Source organism: Aethalodelphis obliquidens, unplaced genomic scaffold (assembly GCF_003676395.1).
Source record: "Aethalodelphis obliquidens isolate GAN/ISIS:26980383/991018 unplaced genomic scaffold, ASM367639v1 scaffold1, whole genome shotgun sequence".
NCBI classification, from domain to species: domain Eukaryota; kingdom Metazoa; phylum Chordata; class Mammalia; order Artiodactyla; family Delphinidae; genus Aethalodelphis; species Aethalodelphis obliquidens.
The window spans coordinates 71407455-71424053 of record NW_020837945.1 but is presented as its reverse complement, the minus strand read 5'-3'; the positions used below and the strand labels follow the sequence as shown (position 1 = coordinate 71424053).

Genomic DNA, 16599 nt, shown 5'->3' with positions numbered 1-16599 from the left:
TCTGGGGCCTCAGGGTTCCATCTGGCCCCTGGCTGCCTTCAAACAGGTGTTCAGTGGAAAGCGGCTGGAGGCTGAGTTCCCCCCTCATCACTCTCAGAGCACCTTCCGGAAGACCTCACCCACCCCCGGAGGCCCAGCAGCAGAGGGGTCCCTGCAGAGCCTCACCTGCCTCATTGGGGAGAAGGACCTGCATCTCTTTGAGAAGCTGGGAGATGGCTCCTTTGGCGTGGTGCGCAGGGGCGAGTGGGACGCCCCCTCGGGGAAGACGGTGAGCTCTCTGGGTCCTGTGGGGCGTGGCAGGCCCTGCTCTGCTCTCTGAGGCGGATCTGTCCCCTCTGCTGGGATGTGAAGGGGGCTGGGGACAGGTCCAAAGTGGCTCACCCTGGAGTCCGTGCTCAGGGTTAACTAGACACATGTTCCTTTTTTCAGTTATAAAACTAATGATCATAAAAGTTTGGAGACTTAAAAATAAGAAAAACAAAAAAAAGCCTGTAACCCACCACTCAGAGGAAGCAGAGTTAGCACTTACACCTTTTTTCCCCTTCAGACATTTTGTTGAATTTCTTTAAGATACAAATTTTAGATACAACTTTTTAACGCTTGCCCTTTTATCTTAGTATTGTATTTAAAAAATTTTCCCCGGAGGGAAAGATAGCGTGTGTGCAGTAAAGCGTACAGTTCTTGAGTGTACAGCTCAGTGACTTTTCACATATGCATGGGCCCGTGTGACCACTGCCCAGATTGTGTTGTAGAACAGGGGTCTCCAGCCCCCGGGCCGTGGACCGAGACCGGTCCACAGCCTGTTAGGAACCGGGCCGCACAGCAGGAGGTGAGTGGTGGGCAATTGAGCGAGCTTCATCTGCCGTTCCCCATCGCTCGCGTTAGCGCCTGAACCCTCATATCCAGCCCCGCCCCATCCCAGTCTGTGGAAAAACCGTCTTCCACGAACCCGTCCCTGGGGCCAAAAAGGTTGGAGACCACTGGTGTGGAACATCTCTGTCATCCGAGAAGGCTCCCTCATGCCTCTTCCACTGAGTATCACCTCCCTTCAAGGGAAGCCACTCTTTTGATTTCTGTCACCACAGATTAGTTTTATGGCATTATATTTAAAGCATTTTCCTTCTATACCAAAAACATTTCTTATCATAACATTTTAATATTCCGTCATTGCACCGGTCATCTCTTACCTTGCGGTTGCCACTTAACTTGGGCACTCCCGCAGGAAGGGGAGGCCCGGCTCATGGCTGTTGGGGTAAGCTGCCCTCCCCCTGCCAGGCCACAGGCCCCTGGGACACACTCACTCACCCGATGAGCAGGTCTGAGGCTGGAGTGGGGAGTAGGCTAGCCCGGAGTGTGGAGGCTGGGGCCTGTCCTGACTCTCTGCAGTCCCCACTCTGGCCAGGTGAGTGTGGCTGTGAAGTGCCTGAAGCCTGATGTGCTGAGCCAGCCAGAGGCCATGGATGACTTCATCCGGGAGGTCAATGCCATGCACTCGCTTGACCACCGAAACCTCATTCGCCTCTATGGTGTGGTGCTCACGCCGCCCATGAAGATGGTGAGTGCTGTGGGCAGAAGGGGGATGGCGGCAGGGAAGACCCTGTGCCCCTCACCTCCTGCCTGTGCTGTGGTTACTCCCTCCATCCTGACGAAGGTCAGAGGTCCTCCAGATCCTGCTTTGGTCCCCCACCTGATGTGGCAAGGGGGCTCACAGGCCTGCCCCAGTACTGACCGACCCTGGTGTCCGCTGGAGCTCACTTCCGTCTCTCTGGGTTTGGCTTGTGTTCACTGGCAGAGCGTTGCACCCATGGGAGGGGCCGGTCCCAGAGTTTAGTGTTTGGCATTTGCTAACCTGAGCCTCTTTGGGTTGCTCTTCTGGGCCTCGGTTTCCCATGTTCCCTAGAGGGGAGAGGCTTGGGAAGCTGTAGGATTCCTAGAGGTCCCTGGAGGACAGGCCAGGGAGGAGCATGGAGCACGGCTCTGGCAGGCCTTGAGGGGAGGAGCTGAGGGAGGAGCAGGGCTCAGCCGTGCTTATTCCTCCTTCCTCCTCCGTGGCCTCAGGTGACAGAGCTGGCACCTCTGGGATCGTTGTTGGATCGGCTGCGCAAGCACCAGGGCCACTTCCTCCTGGGTACCCTGAGCCGCTACGCTGTGCAGGTGGCTGAGGGCATGGGCTACCTGGAGTCCAAGCGCTTTATTCACCGTGACCTGGCCGCCCGCAATCTGCTGTTGGCCACCCGTGACCTGGTCAAGATCGGGGACTTCGGGCTGATGCGAGCACTACCCCAGAATGACGACCACTACGTCATGCAGGAGCACCGCAAAGTGCCCTTTGCCTGGTGAGGGGCAGGCGCTGCCGGCTCGCGGGGCCTGGACCACCCCCCCACACCCGGTCCCTACACACCCAGGCTTCAGAGCTTCCAGGGCCTTCCATGCACCCACCAGCCCTTGTCTCTTCTGGGCCTGGGGTGCCCTTGTTGTGTGCCCATCCATTCACGTATCCATCCAGTAATTCTCAGGGGCCCACGTGCCAGGTGCTAGGGTGCACAGGGATAAGTGCTGTGGGACACATTAAGGCTTCCTGGAAGACGCAGTTTTAAGCTCCTGAAATACCAGGAGAAGTTAGCCAGGCAGAGACTGGCTGCTAAGCGTGTCCCAGGTAGAGCTGGGGGCAGGCAGGGCCTTGTAGACTGACGAGGGATGTTCACCTGCACACTGGGGTGGTACCTGACCCTGCCCTGGCCCCTGTGTGAGCTTATCGTGTGCTGAGACCATCATGATCCTCTGCTGTCAGAGGCTCCTGAAGGAGTGTCATCTCCTTGCTTTGGCGTGGGAGGAGTCGGTCCAGTTCTGGTTGCCAGAAAACCCTCTAATCCAGGATGTACGGTCACCCCTAATTAATTACTAACTTAATATCTAGGATGATCACACATCCTGGATCATGCCTGATGTCCTGGAGTAATTAATAGCACCTCCTTTCATACTCAGGCGTCCTGGTTTGAATGGTAAATTATAAGGTCACCTTTTTTTATGCAGCCCTCTTAAAACAATCCTGTGAAGTGAGCAGATTATTGTTATTCCCATTTCACAGATGAGGAACGTGGGGCTTAGAGCTCTTGGGTAACTTTCCCTGGGTCCCACGCCCTTTGAGTGGCAGGGCCAGCTCTCCAGTCCCATGAGGTATCTCTGATTCTCCATCGAGGGCGGCTTCCTCCTCACTCCCCATGCCTCAGTCCACCGTGGAATGAATACCCTTTGTTAGCTTCCCTGCAGTGCCATTTTTCTTCCTTACCCAAGAGGGAGCTCCAGAGAGTGTGTGGGATGAGGAAAGCGACTGTGACTGTTCCCACCCATTTTGGTTCTTCCCCAGGCCCTATCCAGATTTCCCACCCACACCTTCCTGCTGAAATGACCTAAATCCTAGGATCCTGCCCCAAATCTGGAAATTGTCATCCTCCCACCACAATTAGAAAACAGCCTGAGATCTTATCCCACCCCACTTTTTGCCCCTTCTGGAGCTGCTGACCTTCTTCCTTTCCCTGACATGGGAACATCCTCCTCTCCCCACCCCAGGCCGCGTGTGGAAAAAAGACCTGAGCAGAGACAATCTTGTCCAAGTCTGTGCACCCCGTAGTTAAGAAGTCCTTAACTTCACACTGCGCCCCCAGTACCTACTGTGAACCTGGGCATGCGGGGCAACGGCACACTTGTGCATGAGCATTTGGGGTCCACTGGCGCTGATGCAGGGGGTGGGGGTGCTCTGAGAGGCCTTCTGCTTGACCCCTGCCTCTGCCAGGTGTGCCCCTGAGAGCCTGAAGACTCGCACCTTCTCCCATGCCAGCGACACCTGGATGTTTGGGGTCACGCTGTGGGAGATGTTCACCTATGGCCAGGAGCCCTGGATTGGCCTCAATGGCAGTCAGGTGAGGGGGCTGGGGCTGTGCTCCCCACAGCGTGGCTGGGGGTTGATTTGATCCTTGTCTCCCAACCTGGCCCTGTTGGAACTGGCTCCTACCTGTTGGAATCCCTGTCTCCCTTGCCCTGTGTCTGCCTGACACCCTCAGGTAAGCTGAGCAAAGAGCACGGCCCCCAGTGGTCAGGAACAGACCGGCCTGGGCTTTTTCGCAGTCCTCCTTTGCCACGGCCCCCTGTTCAGAGGCCCCAGACCTAGGCGTAAGGGTCAGAGGCCCAGGGTGCAGGCAGAGCTCTTCTTTGGGGTACAGGCATGGCGGCCAGCAGTTCCAGCTGTTCCGTGGGCTGGGGGGAAGATGAGCGGTGAAGAGCCGGGTGCTCTGCTTGTCCTCAAACTGCACCTCCCCACCACCAGATCCTGCATAAGATTGACAAGGAGGGGGAGCGTCTGCCCCGGCCCGAGGACTGCCCCCAGGACATCTACAATGTCATGGTTCAGTGCTGGGCTCACAAGCCAGAGGACAGACCCACCTTTGTGGCACTGAGAGACTTCCTGCTGGAGGTGAGGGCAGATCTGCCCCCGGGGGCAGGGATATCGAGCAGGTGTCAGCCTGAGGTGGTTAGTGACCTGTCTCTGCCCCCAGGCCCAGCCCACTGACATGCGGGCCCTTCAGGACTTTGAGGAACCAGACAAGCTGCACATCCAGATGAACGATGTCATCACCGTCATTGAGGGGAGGTAGGGAGCGCGGGGGCTGTGCCTGCACCGCCGTGAAGGGCGCAGACTGGTTGGGCCTGGGGCCCAGAGCCTTTCTGCCTCTCAGGTCCCCATGGCAACAGCCCCTCTCAGGGCTCCTGCAGCAAGAGGGGAGGGCAGGCCTGCGTCCTCCTGAGTGCTTGGGGTTAAGTATGCAGGTGCGGTGGCTCGCAGGGGGGTTTCCCTGCCTAGCGTCTCCTCTGTCACCCTTTTCCCACCAGGCTCCAGTGCTGGCTCTGTCGGTTGGGGCCTCACTGCCGTAATGGTGGGGTGTAGGAAGTGGAGCAGCCTGGCCTCGGGGCCCAGCTGGGACTCCTGGACATTCCTCCTCTTATCCTCCCCTGCCCCACCTCTTCCCTCTCCTCCCAGGATAAGGACTCTGGACTCCCACCTGGGTGCCCTTCAGTAGCCCCAAGCAGCCCTGCCTCTTCCTGGCAGCCTCTGCCTTCCCAGGGCTCTCCTCCGTCCTCTGCTGGGCCTCCCACCTGGCCATTTTGTCCCCGGGCTGCCCTCACAGGGTCTCTATTCCTGCCCCCTCAATCCCCCTCACACCTGGCAACAAGTGTCTGCCTGCAGGCAGCCTCTCCTGAGTCAGGTCTCCCACCTGGAGCCCCCAAAGTTCAAGCCTGCCTGCTGTGGAGGCCCCCCTACCGCTCAGGCCACCCTCTGTTATCTCATCCCCAGGGTGTCTGAGAAGCTGGTTGCGGTGGGGCAGGCTAGTGGTGCCTTTGGGGTAGGGGGTGAGCACGGAGGACCCGGAAGAGGAGCGAGGCAGAGGAAATCCCCCGCACTCCCAGCCCCTCTGACTCAGAGCCAGGCAGGGACTTCCCACGGAGCCCTTCCTACCTGGACTTCAGGTTTGGGGGTCTGGGACCTTTGGATAAACCTTGTGCCTCATGGTGGGTTGTTGAGAGGGAGTGTTTCTGGGTCTGAGTCAGACTGACAGGGTAGGCCCTGGAGCCCAGGCTGGCTGTGGGGGAGCATGGCCCGCACGCGCTGTGGCCCCAGCATCTCCTCCTCAGGCTGGGGCTCCCCTCACGTTCGGGCCCAGTATCTGTGAATTAAGAATGACATCCTAGCAAGTTGGGCGGGGGGAGGTATGGTTGGGGAGTTAGTGGTGGTGGACAGAAAGCTAGAAAGCTGCTAGGAGAGAAGCCTGGAGGACAGGAAGGAATACGTAGTCTGTGGTTTGGAGCTAAGGGGCCAGGGAAGGGAATGCAGGCGTGGCAGTCTGGGGAGCATTCTGGAAATAGGAAGATTAGGCTGGGGGCCCTTCTGGAGGTGCATGGCAGGACCTTCAGCTAGAATCTGAGCCTACAGCCATTCCCACCTCCAGGAGCCAGAGGGCCCTGGACCTGAGCCCTCTTGTGCCCTCTAGTCCCCAGGTCTTTACTTCCCTCATCCCTTGCTCTCAGTAGGGGTGACTCAGGGGCTTTGTGTGTTTCTGGGGCGTTTGTCTCTGGAGCTGGCAACCTGGGTCACCACTGGGGTGAGGCGGGGAACAGGAGGGGAGAGGGGAGCCGCTCCTCCTGGGAGGCCACCGTGGGCGGGCCCTGCCCCGCCCTTTCATCACAGGCTTGGGTTGGCCCATCTGCTGGCTCCACCGCCACTGCCTGCCAGTGTGGGCTTGCTGGGTTCTTCCTCCAGGGCCACCGGCCGACTTGGACCACAGTGCCTGCCGCAGGTCCCTGGAGCTACTCAGGAGGTGGGAGGTGAGGGGCAGGAGGCATGACAGCCGGTGAGGCTTTGGGAGTGGGCCTGTGTGTCGGTGGTACCAGAGCTTTAAATGCCCCCTTGTTTCCTTGGTGCCCCAAGTGTGTGTGTTTGTCTGGCTCTGTCTCCGTGTCTCCGGGTGGGTGGGCTCTGTTCGTGGGTGTCCCTTTGGGTCTGGGTTTGTACGTGTGGGTCTCAGTCTGTTTCTCCATCTTCCTTTAGCAGCCTGGCTCTCAGCTGTCTCGTATCTGTGCTCTTCTGTTAGACTGGGATTTCTTCTTGCAGAAGCTGTCTGCTAGCCAGAGTCCGGAGCACCCTTGCCCCTGGCTCTGACTGATTCTTTAGACTCAGGGCTTCTCGGGGTACCAGGCGGCGGGCAGAGAGAGGACACCAGATGTCCTGTGAGCCAAGCTTGCGAGGCTCTGTCTAGACTGTGAGGGACAGATGATGACCACTCTTTTCCAGGGGGTCTTCTTTGGAGGCTGGGATGGCTGACAGAACTTTGATGTTCTGTTTTCACAAACCAGAGAAGGGGGACAGAGATTTTGAAATCCATGTGTAGGTCCTTGGCCTGGCCTGGTCCCTGGAGCCTTTGCTTCCTGTGGTGGGTGGGAGAGGGGGAAGCAAAGGGGGTGTGTTGTCCCTCAAGGCCAGGGGCTGCCGGGGACACCTGGAGAGAAGTGCGTGGGGTGGTGTTTTGAGCAGAATGTTTAAGCCACATTTGTCAGCCATTTCTGGGCTGCCTAAGCCAGAACTGGGCTAATGGGCTGAGGTTTCCAGAGGCTGGTCCCCAGGAGAGCTGGGGCAGCCTTCGGTGTTTGCCAGGTGCTGCTTCACATCTTGCCTGTCCCAGGATGCTGTCGGGCAGCCTGCTGGAGGTGCCTGTCTTTGCTGCGGGGACTGTGCCCTCCACTTGCCATGGAGTCTCTGGGCTGTTCTTGGAAGGGGAAGGGAGGTGTGGCCAGAGCAGGCTGGGTGGGAAGGGCTGGTCTGGTCCTCTCTGGGCTGCTGGTATCTCCGCCCCACTGAGCCTTGGAGGGGGACCAGTGGGCAGCGTGACGTAACGTTGGCCATCTCGGGAGTTATAATTGACCCTCGTTGGGAGGAAGCTGCTTCCGTGCTTGGGATGTCATTCCCAAGGGGGTCTTTCTTATACATACTCTGCACTCCCCACTCTCCTTCCCCAGTAGCAAGGGCTGTCGTGCCTCCTGCCCCTCACCTCCCACCTCCTTTTTTGAGACTTGATGTGAGGACTCCCAGCAGTGATAAAGGGAGCCCTTCCTTCTGGGCCTGGCTCTAGCCTTGGCCATACCTGTAACAGAGAGGTAGGCTTGGCTCTGCTCTTGCTCTCAGAAGTGGGTCCAGAGGAGGCTTCCGAGTGAGGGTCGGTTAGCAAAAGGAAGGGAGCAGAGGGAGTGACCTCCTGCCCATCTGGTCTTGCTCAGGATCCACTGGGAGGGTGTGGTCACGGCATAAACCTGGCCTTGGACGCGAGTCTGTTCCACTCTGCACTGCTTCTCCACCTCAGTTAACGAGCATCTCTGAAGAGGTGTGGAGAGCAGAGTCTAGCGTCCAGCCATGGGCTTGGTGTCTGAGCCTGTTCCGTGGAGGGGCACGTGGGACCCAGGGGGCCCCTGGGTGTTGGGTGAGAGCAGCATCGGGGTCTGGGGGCCAGGGGCTCCCCACCCTGCCTCCTTGGCCTCAGCCGGCCTGGGGGTGTGGGTGGGAGGAGACGTTTCTCTCTTTGGAATGGCCCTGCTATTTTTGGATGGGCTTTGTCCCTTCCGGGTGTTGTCCTCCCTTCTTCCTTCCTTTCCTGCCCTTCCCACCCAGGGGGGCTGGTGGTAATCACAGGGCTGCTGTGTCTGTGGTGGCTGGTCAGCAGCCTTGCTGACAAGGAGGCTGGGCACTCATCCCTCCCCCTCCACGCCTCTTGGCTCCCCAAGGATTGCAGTGTTTGTGGGGTTCGACGTTAGGTCTCTGGGACAGGCTCTTTGGGGGTCACACTGGCCCAGTGGCCACATCACCTCGCGGAGGGGGGTCCAGGTGTTCGGGCCTCACTGCCTCCTTCCAGCCTCCACCTCCCCCAACCCCTCTGGTCTGGCTGCAGCTTGGAGGAAGCCTTTCTTTGTGCTCCCGCTGTGGACAGGCGATGTACAGGTGGGGGGCTGACAGTGAGCGGACGCAGCTTGGCGCCACACACGTCGGCTGCAGCAGCAGCATGAGGCTGTCACCACCCCTGCCTTAGCCCAGCTTCTGTGCCTGTCCTCAGGTGTGCGTGATCCCAGCAGATGCAGGGGCCTCGTGGCCTGTTGGATTTGGGGCATTGGAAGCGTCCAGGAGGGCACTCTGTTCTTTCTTGCCCACCTGGCCCGGCTCCCACCCCCACCCCCACCCCAGGCCTGGACTTAGGCTGTGCCAACAGATTCTGTGTCTGAGGTCAGAGCGAGGGGCTGGTGGTCCCATAGTCCAGCCACGCTGGGAGGCTGGGTTCCCTTCTGGATCCCTTGCTGAAGACAAGAGTGGAGCTCTCCTCCCAAGGAGGTGGATGGGGGCCCGAGTGGGGGTCCCACGGTCCTGGCAGGAGGTGGTGGAAGGCACTGGAGATGTGTAAACTGGTGATGTGATAGCGTGGGTTGCCCCAGGTGCTTCCAAAACTTGGAGGGCTGACTGCAGGAGATGGGATTGTGGTAGGAGGGCTTGGCCCCAAGCCCAGTCCTAAGGCCACGGTTCTCCCTTGGGCCGTTGTAGCTCAGAACTCCTGGAACTGGGTTGAAGAGTGAGATCGGGTGGCTAGGAGAGGACTAGGGCTTAGGCGAGGAGGGCGGCAAGGTGGTATTGTGAGAAGGGCGCTGGCTTCACAGATTAACAACTGTGTTTGAATCCTGGATCTGCTGTACTCTTTCTGGTAACTGTAGGCAAGTCATGTCACTTGTTTGAACCTGTTTCCGTATTTGTAAACTGTAGGAAAAGCTGTCTGACCCACCTAGGGCACTTAGGGTAAGGCTGCGTGCAAATACCAGGCCCTGTACTGGGTGAGTGGCAGGTCCTGGGGGGCTGCTGGGAGGAGGTGGACTGGTGGCAGGCTACTCTGATCCTGGGCCCTTAGCCCTTGTGCTCCCTTCTGCCAAGGTGGCCAGATACCACAGCTAAAGAGAGCTTGGTGTAAAAAGGGTCCCAGTCCTTGGGACTGTCCCACCACTCCCTGGTGTTCACCATGTCACCTCTGTTGCACAGGGCTGAGAATTACTGGTGGCGTGGGCAGAACACACGGACGCTGTGCGTGGGGCCCTTCCCTCGCAACGTGGTAACCTCTGTGGCCGGCCTGTCAGCCCAGGACATCAGCCAGCCCCTGCAGAACAGCTTCATTCACACAGGGCATGGTGACAGTGACCCCCGGCACTGCTGGGGCTTCCCTGACAGGATCGATGAGTGAGTACTGGCAGGGTCCCGCCTGGGGGCTCCAGGGCCAGCAGCCCCTCTCTGGGCATGCAGGCTCTCCAGGCCTCCAAGGTCCCAGTTACAGCCGTGGGCCAAGGGTCTTGTTCAGCAGCTTTTCCTTGTCGGCAGAACTGGGGTTGGAGCTTCAAAGGATAAATGGCCTCCAGGGTCCACACCTTAAGCCCCCCTGGCAAACTGGCTTTAGGAGCATGGACTTGGGAACAGCCTTTGGAAGCAGTTCAGTAGGAAAGCTGCTCATGAGCCCCAGCACTTGGGTGGCAGTTTCCCTGCTCCTGCTGGTAGGACCTGAGTCCTGGAGATGGGAGCTGCTGGCTCAGGCCCAGGGGTGCAAGGTGCAGAAAAAGCTCCCTACGGGGAAACTTCAGAGTGCCCACCTGCCTGCTCACTCTGTACCTGGGAGGGGGGTTCAGCCTCCTTTAAGTGAAAAGACGAGGTCATGGGGTGGGGGGCATCTGGGGAGGATACACAGGAGAATTAGTCACTTCCTGGGGGCCCCGCCCGAGGGTGCCACTTGGAGCTCCTCCTGCTGGGCCTCCGAGCCTCTGTGCTGGCAGCACGGGGCTTCCGGGCAGCGCTCTCCCCTCTGATTTCTGACAGGCTTCTGCCCCGGGGGCGTGGCGCAGCAGGCCCTTCACCCCCTGCCCTGCACACCAGAACGCTGAGCCCTGGGAGGGTGCCCGTCTCTTGCCTCACAGGAGCCAGGCAAGGGCCTGAGAGAGCTGGGGCCGGAGAAGGCAGACACCTTCCAGAAGGCGGCCCGGCACCCTCTGCCCTGCTCCTGGCGTGCCATGGCCAGCCCAGCCCCATTCCTCTGGGCTTTAATCAGTCCCAGTGACTACGTCCCAGATGCTGAGAGTTGGCACAGGGGTTGCAGGTGAATTGGGAGCGTGGCAGTAGCCCGGCCCATACCCTACCTCCTGGCAGTGGGGCAGAAGGATGCCTCCTGTCCACCCTGGCTGGGGCAGTGTGGCCCAGACGCCTCAGGGCCTGGCAGGAGAGAAGAGAGTGTGCCAGCAGGTGGCTGCTGGGCATGGGTTGGGGTGCCCTGGGGTTACAGAGGGCCAGCTCTGCCCTTTTGGGGTGTCCTTGGAGCTCCTACAGTCCTAGGTTTTTCAGCCTACAGTCAGGAGTTCTTTCTCTGCCCCCTCTCCACTGTACCCTCCCCTGGTTCCTGCTAGATCTACAGAAGGGAGCTACCAGGGTCAGAAGTCCTGGGCTCCAGGCCTGCGTCTGCAAGGGGCTTGGATGACGTGGTTCTGTCCTCTGCCTGACCCCAGGGGACAGGCCCAGCACCTCCTCCAGGGTGCCCTCACTGCCGCCGCCCCACACCCTTACCCATCTCTGACCTGCGTCTCTCCCCACAGACTGTATCTGGGAAACCCCATGGACCCTCCCGACCTGCTGAGTGTGGAACTGAGCACCTCCAGACCCACCCAGCATCTGGGCAGGGTGAAAAGTAAGGGCCCCCAAGTCCTGGTCCCCTAGTTCATCAGCTGCCCGGGAAGGGATGCTGTCTCCTCAGGCCACCCCGAGCTGGCTGGGTCAGGGCAGCACGGGGACAGCTGTGTCCCTGGCTCCGGCTGGGCGTGGGGCGGACGGCAAGAGGCAGCTGTATCCGCCGAGGTGGGCATCCTCGGTCTGGCCCGCACTGGCCTGCCTGCTCAGCTTCCCTCCTCCCTCCTCCTTCCCGCCGTGCTCAGATCCTGGCTCTCCTCACTCGCCCTAATCCTGCTCTCCTCTCCTGCCAAAACCACCCCACAGGCTCCATCTTGGCCAGGAGCCTCATCCACGTCCCGGATCCAGGGCCTGTCGCTCCGGAACATAGTTTTCCCATCCTGCCGCCCCATTGCTTCCCATTGCTGCTGGGTTTGTACATTCACTTGCCCCTTTTCACATCTCTCTCTCTCTCTCTCTCTCTCTCTCTCTCTCTCTCCCCCCCCCCCTCCCCCCCTCCCCCCTCCACACTCTGCCCTCTTGTCTGACTCTGTCTCCCCTCCCTTGTCCTTGCTCTGCCCCCTCTACTCTCCGCATGACCTTTCTCGCAGGGGAACCTCCACCTCGCCCTCCTCAGCCTGCCATCTTCACTCAGAGTAAGTGGGGCTGCTCTTGGTGCCTTGGCCCCCGCCCCCGCCCCCTCTCTCCTCTCATTTCTCTCCTCCTGGAAGGTACAGAGCCCCAGCTGGCCGGGGTGGGAGGGGAAGTGGGTGTGTGCTGTGAGCTTTTGCCGCTGACCTGGCCCGGCATGCCTGCCTCTCCCCCAACCCCCAAAAGCCTGGGCTTCGGGAACAAGAGTGTGGTCCTGGCACCCACTCTGCCACTGTCCGCCGTTGCCTGGCCCTGCCTCACTTCCTTTGGGACCTGCCGAGGCCGTGTCCGGGCTTTATGCCAGTTGATCAGGAGCTCTGTCCTCTCTAAGGATAGCTCCTATTGCCCTTGATGGTGGGAGATGGCCCATAGCCCCCTGCCTGCACTAATGGTGTGCCGTAATGGGGTAGGGATTACTAACCAGGGCTCAGGAGCCGGGGTATATGGGATCTTGTGTTGATGGAGGAGTGTCAGGCAGGCAGGTGTGGGGTGTTCTTGCTCTAGCTGAAATGGAGGGAGGGGCTCGCCAGGCCCCATAGAGGGCTGCCAACCACTGGCACAGGTTCTGCCCTCCTGTTGAATGGGGTCTGGGTGTGCAGAGAATTCTGGCGGCTGAGGGCTGACCTCTGGGGGAATTGGGAGTGGGGAGTTGGTGGGCTGTCTTCCCCACACCCCACCTTTCCCATCGGCCTGCCTGACGCCGCCTCCCTGTTGGGGTCTACCTTCCATCGCAGAACCAACCTACGACCCTGTGAGTGAGGACCAAGACCCCCTGTCCAGCGACTTCAAGAGGCTGGGCCTGCGGAAGCCAGGACTGCCCCGTGGGCTGTGGCTCGCGAAGCCCTCTGCCCGGGTGCCAGGCACCAAAGCGGGCCGCGGGAGCAGTGAGGTCACGCTCATCGACTTCGGTGAGGAGCCCGCGGTCCCGGCCCCACGGCCCTGTGCGCCCTCACTGGCGCAGCTGGCCATGGATGCCTGCTCCTTGCTGGACAAGACCCCGCCGCAGAGCCCCTCGCGGGCCCTGCCCCGGCCCCTGCATCCCACGCCGGTGGTGGACTGGGATGCGCGCCCGCTGCCCCCGCCTCCTGCCTACGATGACGTGGCCCAGGATGAGGATGACTTTGAGGTCTGCTCCATCAACAGCACCCTCGTGAGTGCAGGGCTCTCTGCTGGGCCCAGTCAGAGCGAGACCAATTACGCCTTTGTGCCTGAGCCAGCGCGGCTCTTCCCTGCCCTGGAGGACAACCTGTTCCTCCCGCCTCAGGGTGGGGGCAAGCCGCCCAACTCAGCCCAGACCGCAGAGATCTTCCAGGCGCTGCAGCAGGAGTGCATGCGGCAGCTACAGGTCCCGGCCGGCTCTCTGGTCCCCTCGCCAAGCCCAGTGGGCGACGACAAGCCCCAGGTGCCCCCTCGTGTGCCCATCCCCCCGAGGCCCACACGCCCACGTGGGGAGCTGTCTCCAGCCCCCTCGGGCGAGGAGGAGACGGGGCGGTGGCCTGGACCTGCCTCCCCTCCCCGGGTACCACCCCGGGAGCCCCTGTCCCCACAAGGCTCCAGGACCCCCAGCCCCTTGGTGCCACGCGGCAGCTCCCCGCTGCCACCCCGGCTCTCCAGCTCACCTGGGAAGACCATGCCCACCACCCAGAGCTTCGCCTCAGACCCCAAGTATGCCACACCCCAGGTGATCCAGGCACCTGGCCCCCGGGCTGGCCCCTGCATCTTACCCATCGTCCGTGATGGCAAGAAGGTCAGCAGCACCCACTACTACCTGCTGCCTGAGCGCCCACCCTACCTGGAGCGCTACCAGCGCTTCCTGCGTGAGACCCGGAGCCCCGAAGAGCCGACCCCCGTGCCTGTGCCCCTGCTGCTGCCCCCTCCCGGCATCTCAGCTCCTGCTGCCCCCACTGCCACCGTTCGACCAATGCCTCAGGCTGCCCCAGACCCCAAGGCTAACTTCTCCACCAACACCAGCAACTCAGGGGCCCAGCTGCCAGCCCTGAGGGCCACTGCTCGGCTGCCACAGAGGGGCTGCCCCGGGGACGGGCCAGAGGCTGGACGGCCAGCAGAGAAGATCCAGATGGTGAGTAGTGGGCCAGGCTAACAGGGCGAGGAGGGGCAGGGGCACGAGGGACCCAGAGGAAGGGGCCCGAGTGGTGCTGACGGGTGGGTGGGTGTGCCCAGCTGCAGGCCATGGTGCATGGGGTGACCACAGAGGAGTGCCAGGCGGCCCTGCAGAGCCACAGCTGGAGCGTGCAGAGGGCTGCCCAGTATCTGAAGGTACCACCACCTCCTGCCCACTCTGGCTTTCAGGGACCCTGAAGACTGGTTCTGCGGCTCTCCTCCAACCCTCCCGCTCCCTGCCCCCACCCTCACTCTCCTCTGTCCCGCCCTGGTCCAGTACCCCTTGGCCCCAGTGTGTCCCACGGCACCACCCTCTGCTCCTCAGGTGGAGCAGCTCTTTGGTTTGGGTCTGCGGCCGCGAGGCGAGTGCCACAAAGTGCTGGAAATGTTCGACTGGAACTTGGAGCAGGCTGGCTGCCACCTGCTGGGCTCCTGCGGCCCAGCCCACCACAAGTGAGCAGACCTTGCCCCAGCCACCTTCCTGTCCCCGGGGTGTCCTGGAGCAGTCACTCTGGGAAAAGCCAACAGCTCACAGCCACACACAGCCAGACACAGGGCTCCAGGCGGGAGGAGGGAAAGGGGTCCCGATCCCAGGACACAGACAGTTCTCGGAGAAAACAGCTTCTCCTAAGCACGTTTATCTAGACTTCACAGGCGCTTTGTTCAAACGAGCTAATGAGTAAAAGGAATTGGAGCCTCTCTGGTTGCAGGGGGCTTGCTTCCTGACCGGGCTCCAGTGAGCAGCAGTTTAGGATCCAGTGGTTTAAACAAATCTCTCTCACCTCTTCATTTCCTATTTCAGTTTAAAGTAACAAAGATTTAATGCCTTTTTAAAGGAATGTCTAATCAAAAAAAAATCCATTACTTTCCTATAAAAAATATGTACGTGTATATATAACACAATATATAGATATATAAATAACATACTTGATGTAGAGTATAAATACGTACAAATGAAAGTTTTATCAAGTCAAAAAGTGAAATCCTTCCCTGGGGGGCGCTGGCGGGGTGGGTGTGTCGGATTCCTCTGGCGGCAGACAGCTGGAGCTGGAGCCCAGCCTTCTGATCCCACGTGGCGTCCGCTTATGCTCCTTCCCTGACCTCTCAGGGTCCTCATCTGTAAAACGTGTGTAAATGATAGTGCCTACCTCGTAGAACTGGTTAGGAGAATTAATGAGGGATGCACCGCACAGCAAGTGTCTGGCCCGTGGGACGCCATCGCTGAACGTTGGCCATTACCTCGTGGTTATTCTTACTGATTTGCATCAGTTACTCTAAAACACGATACTGCTGGTGTCTTATTCTTAGTTTATTAAAGAAGTCATCCCAGGATGCTAAATTCCAAAATTAGTGCCTAGAACCACCAGTTTTCAACCGATTTGGCTGACCCTGAGAGGCCCCTCTCGCACCCGCCCACACTGGACATTCCATACTCTGTTGCAGCGACCCCTGTTGATGGAAGGGCTTTCTGGTGGTTTCCCATCCTTTAGGCGCTGAGATGTCTGGAGACCCAGAGGATCTGCCCCGAAGGAATCATTTGAGCCTGTCCATCTGACGAGGGTGGGGAGACGCCCTGCCAGGCCTGGAGGACCTGCTGCACCTGCTGCCCCCAGTGGCAGAGCGAGGCCAAGGCAGCAGGAGGCTGGGAGCCCCGCCTTGCCTGTCCCTCCCTCACCCAGCGCTGTCCCTGCAACTTCGGAGCTCTCAGTGCACCCAGCCAAGGTGCAGGAGGGAGCCTCTTGTAGGCAGGCCTGGGGGTGGCCTCAGAAGGCCCTGTGGCTGACCTGCCTCTGGCTTCAGTCCCTGGTGGGGCCTGTAGCTGAAATGTGTTGCCAGGCCCTGCCGGCGGGGAAGCCAGGCTTGACCCCGGGCAGGGAGGATGTGTTGGCCATGCAGAAAGGTGGACCAGCACCCAGGGCGTGGGGCGGGGGCCCTCCCCAGGGAGCCCCTGGCGGCAGTTGGGGTGTCGGACAGAATGTGACTTGTGGCCTCACTATGGACATGTTATGGGACTTGGCTGGTGTTAGGATCTTGTGCCTGGAAATAGCCTGAGGTGGCTCAGGTAGCAGAGCTAGGGTGCCAGATCGTTCTCTGGCAGGGACCAGGGCCCAAGGCCCCAGGGTTGGAAGGAGACCAAGGGGGCAGCTGCCCTGGAGGGACACCAGTGCTTCCTCTGACCCAGCTCTTCCTCTGTGCTGTTCTTTGTTTTCCCACCAGCCTCTTGCCAAAGTTTCTGCCCCGGCTATGAATATCTGCTTCTTCCAGAGAAATAAAGTTAGTTTCTATTTTATGTTACTAATTTGTGTCTGCCTGCTTCTTTGCCTCTTGGTCAGCAGCCCGAGGCTCCTGGGCTCCCCAAGCCACTGCCATCTGTCCCAGGCCGCAGGCCCTGTAGCGCCACCTGTTGACGGAGGGGGGGAAGTGCAGGCCTGGTTGACCCTAACAGGTCTCTCTCCCTTTCCGGGGCTGGCAGTGGGCAGAGCCCCACCTGACTCAGAGCCCCTAGGTTTTATCTCTGATGTTCCATGAGGCAGGATATACCGCAGGACAGA

At 60.0% G+C, this 16599-nt stretch overlaps 1 protein-coding gene across 23 annotated transcripts in view; it reads left to right on the top strand.

The window, feature by feature from the left end:
* The window catches only part of TNK2 (tyrosine kinase non receptor 2), a 39223-nt gene extending 22881 nt beyond the window's left edge, over positions 1–16342 (top strand). For 5 of the 23 annotated variants that reach the window (XM_027107509.1, XM_027107498.1, XM_027107448.1 and 2 more), the window contains 13 exons: positions 47–268; positions 1387–1555; positions 2059–2336; positions 3794–3920; positions 4325–4471; positions 4554–4648; positions 9617–9811; positions 11206–11297; positions 11887–11931; positions 12661–14006; positions 14108–14203; positions 14373–14500; positions 15538–16342. In XM_027107509.1, the coding sequence (XP_026963310.1) occupies positions 47–268; positions 1387–1555; positions 2059–2336; positions 3794–3920; positions 4325–4471; positions 4554–4648; positions 9617–9811; positions 11206–11297; positions 11887–11931; positions 12661–14006; positions 14108–14203; positions 14373–14500; positions 15538–15544 (2947 nt within the window). In that variant the 3' untranslated portion in view covers positions 15545–16342. The other 18 variants (XM_027107525.1, XM_027107643.1, XM_027107623.1 and 15 more) reach the window with 12 other exon arrangements.
* The last annotated feature ends 257 nt before the right edge of the window (positions 16343–16599 follow it).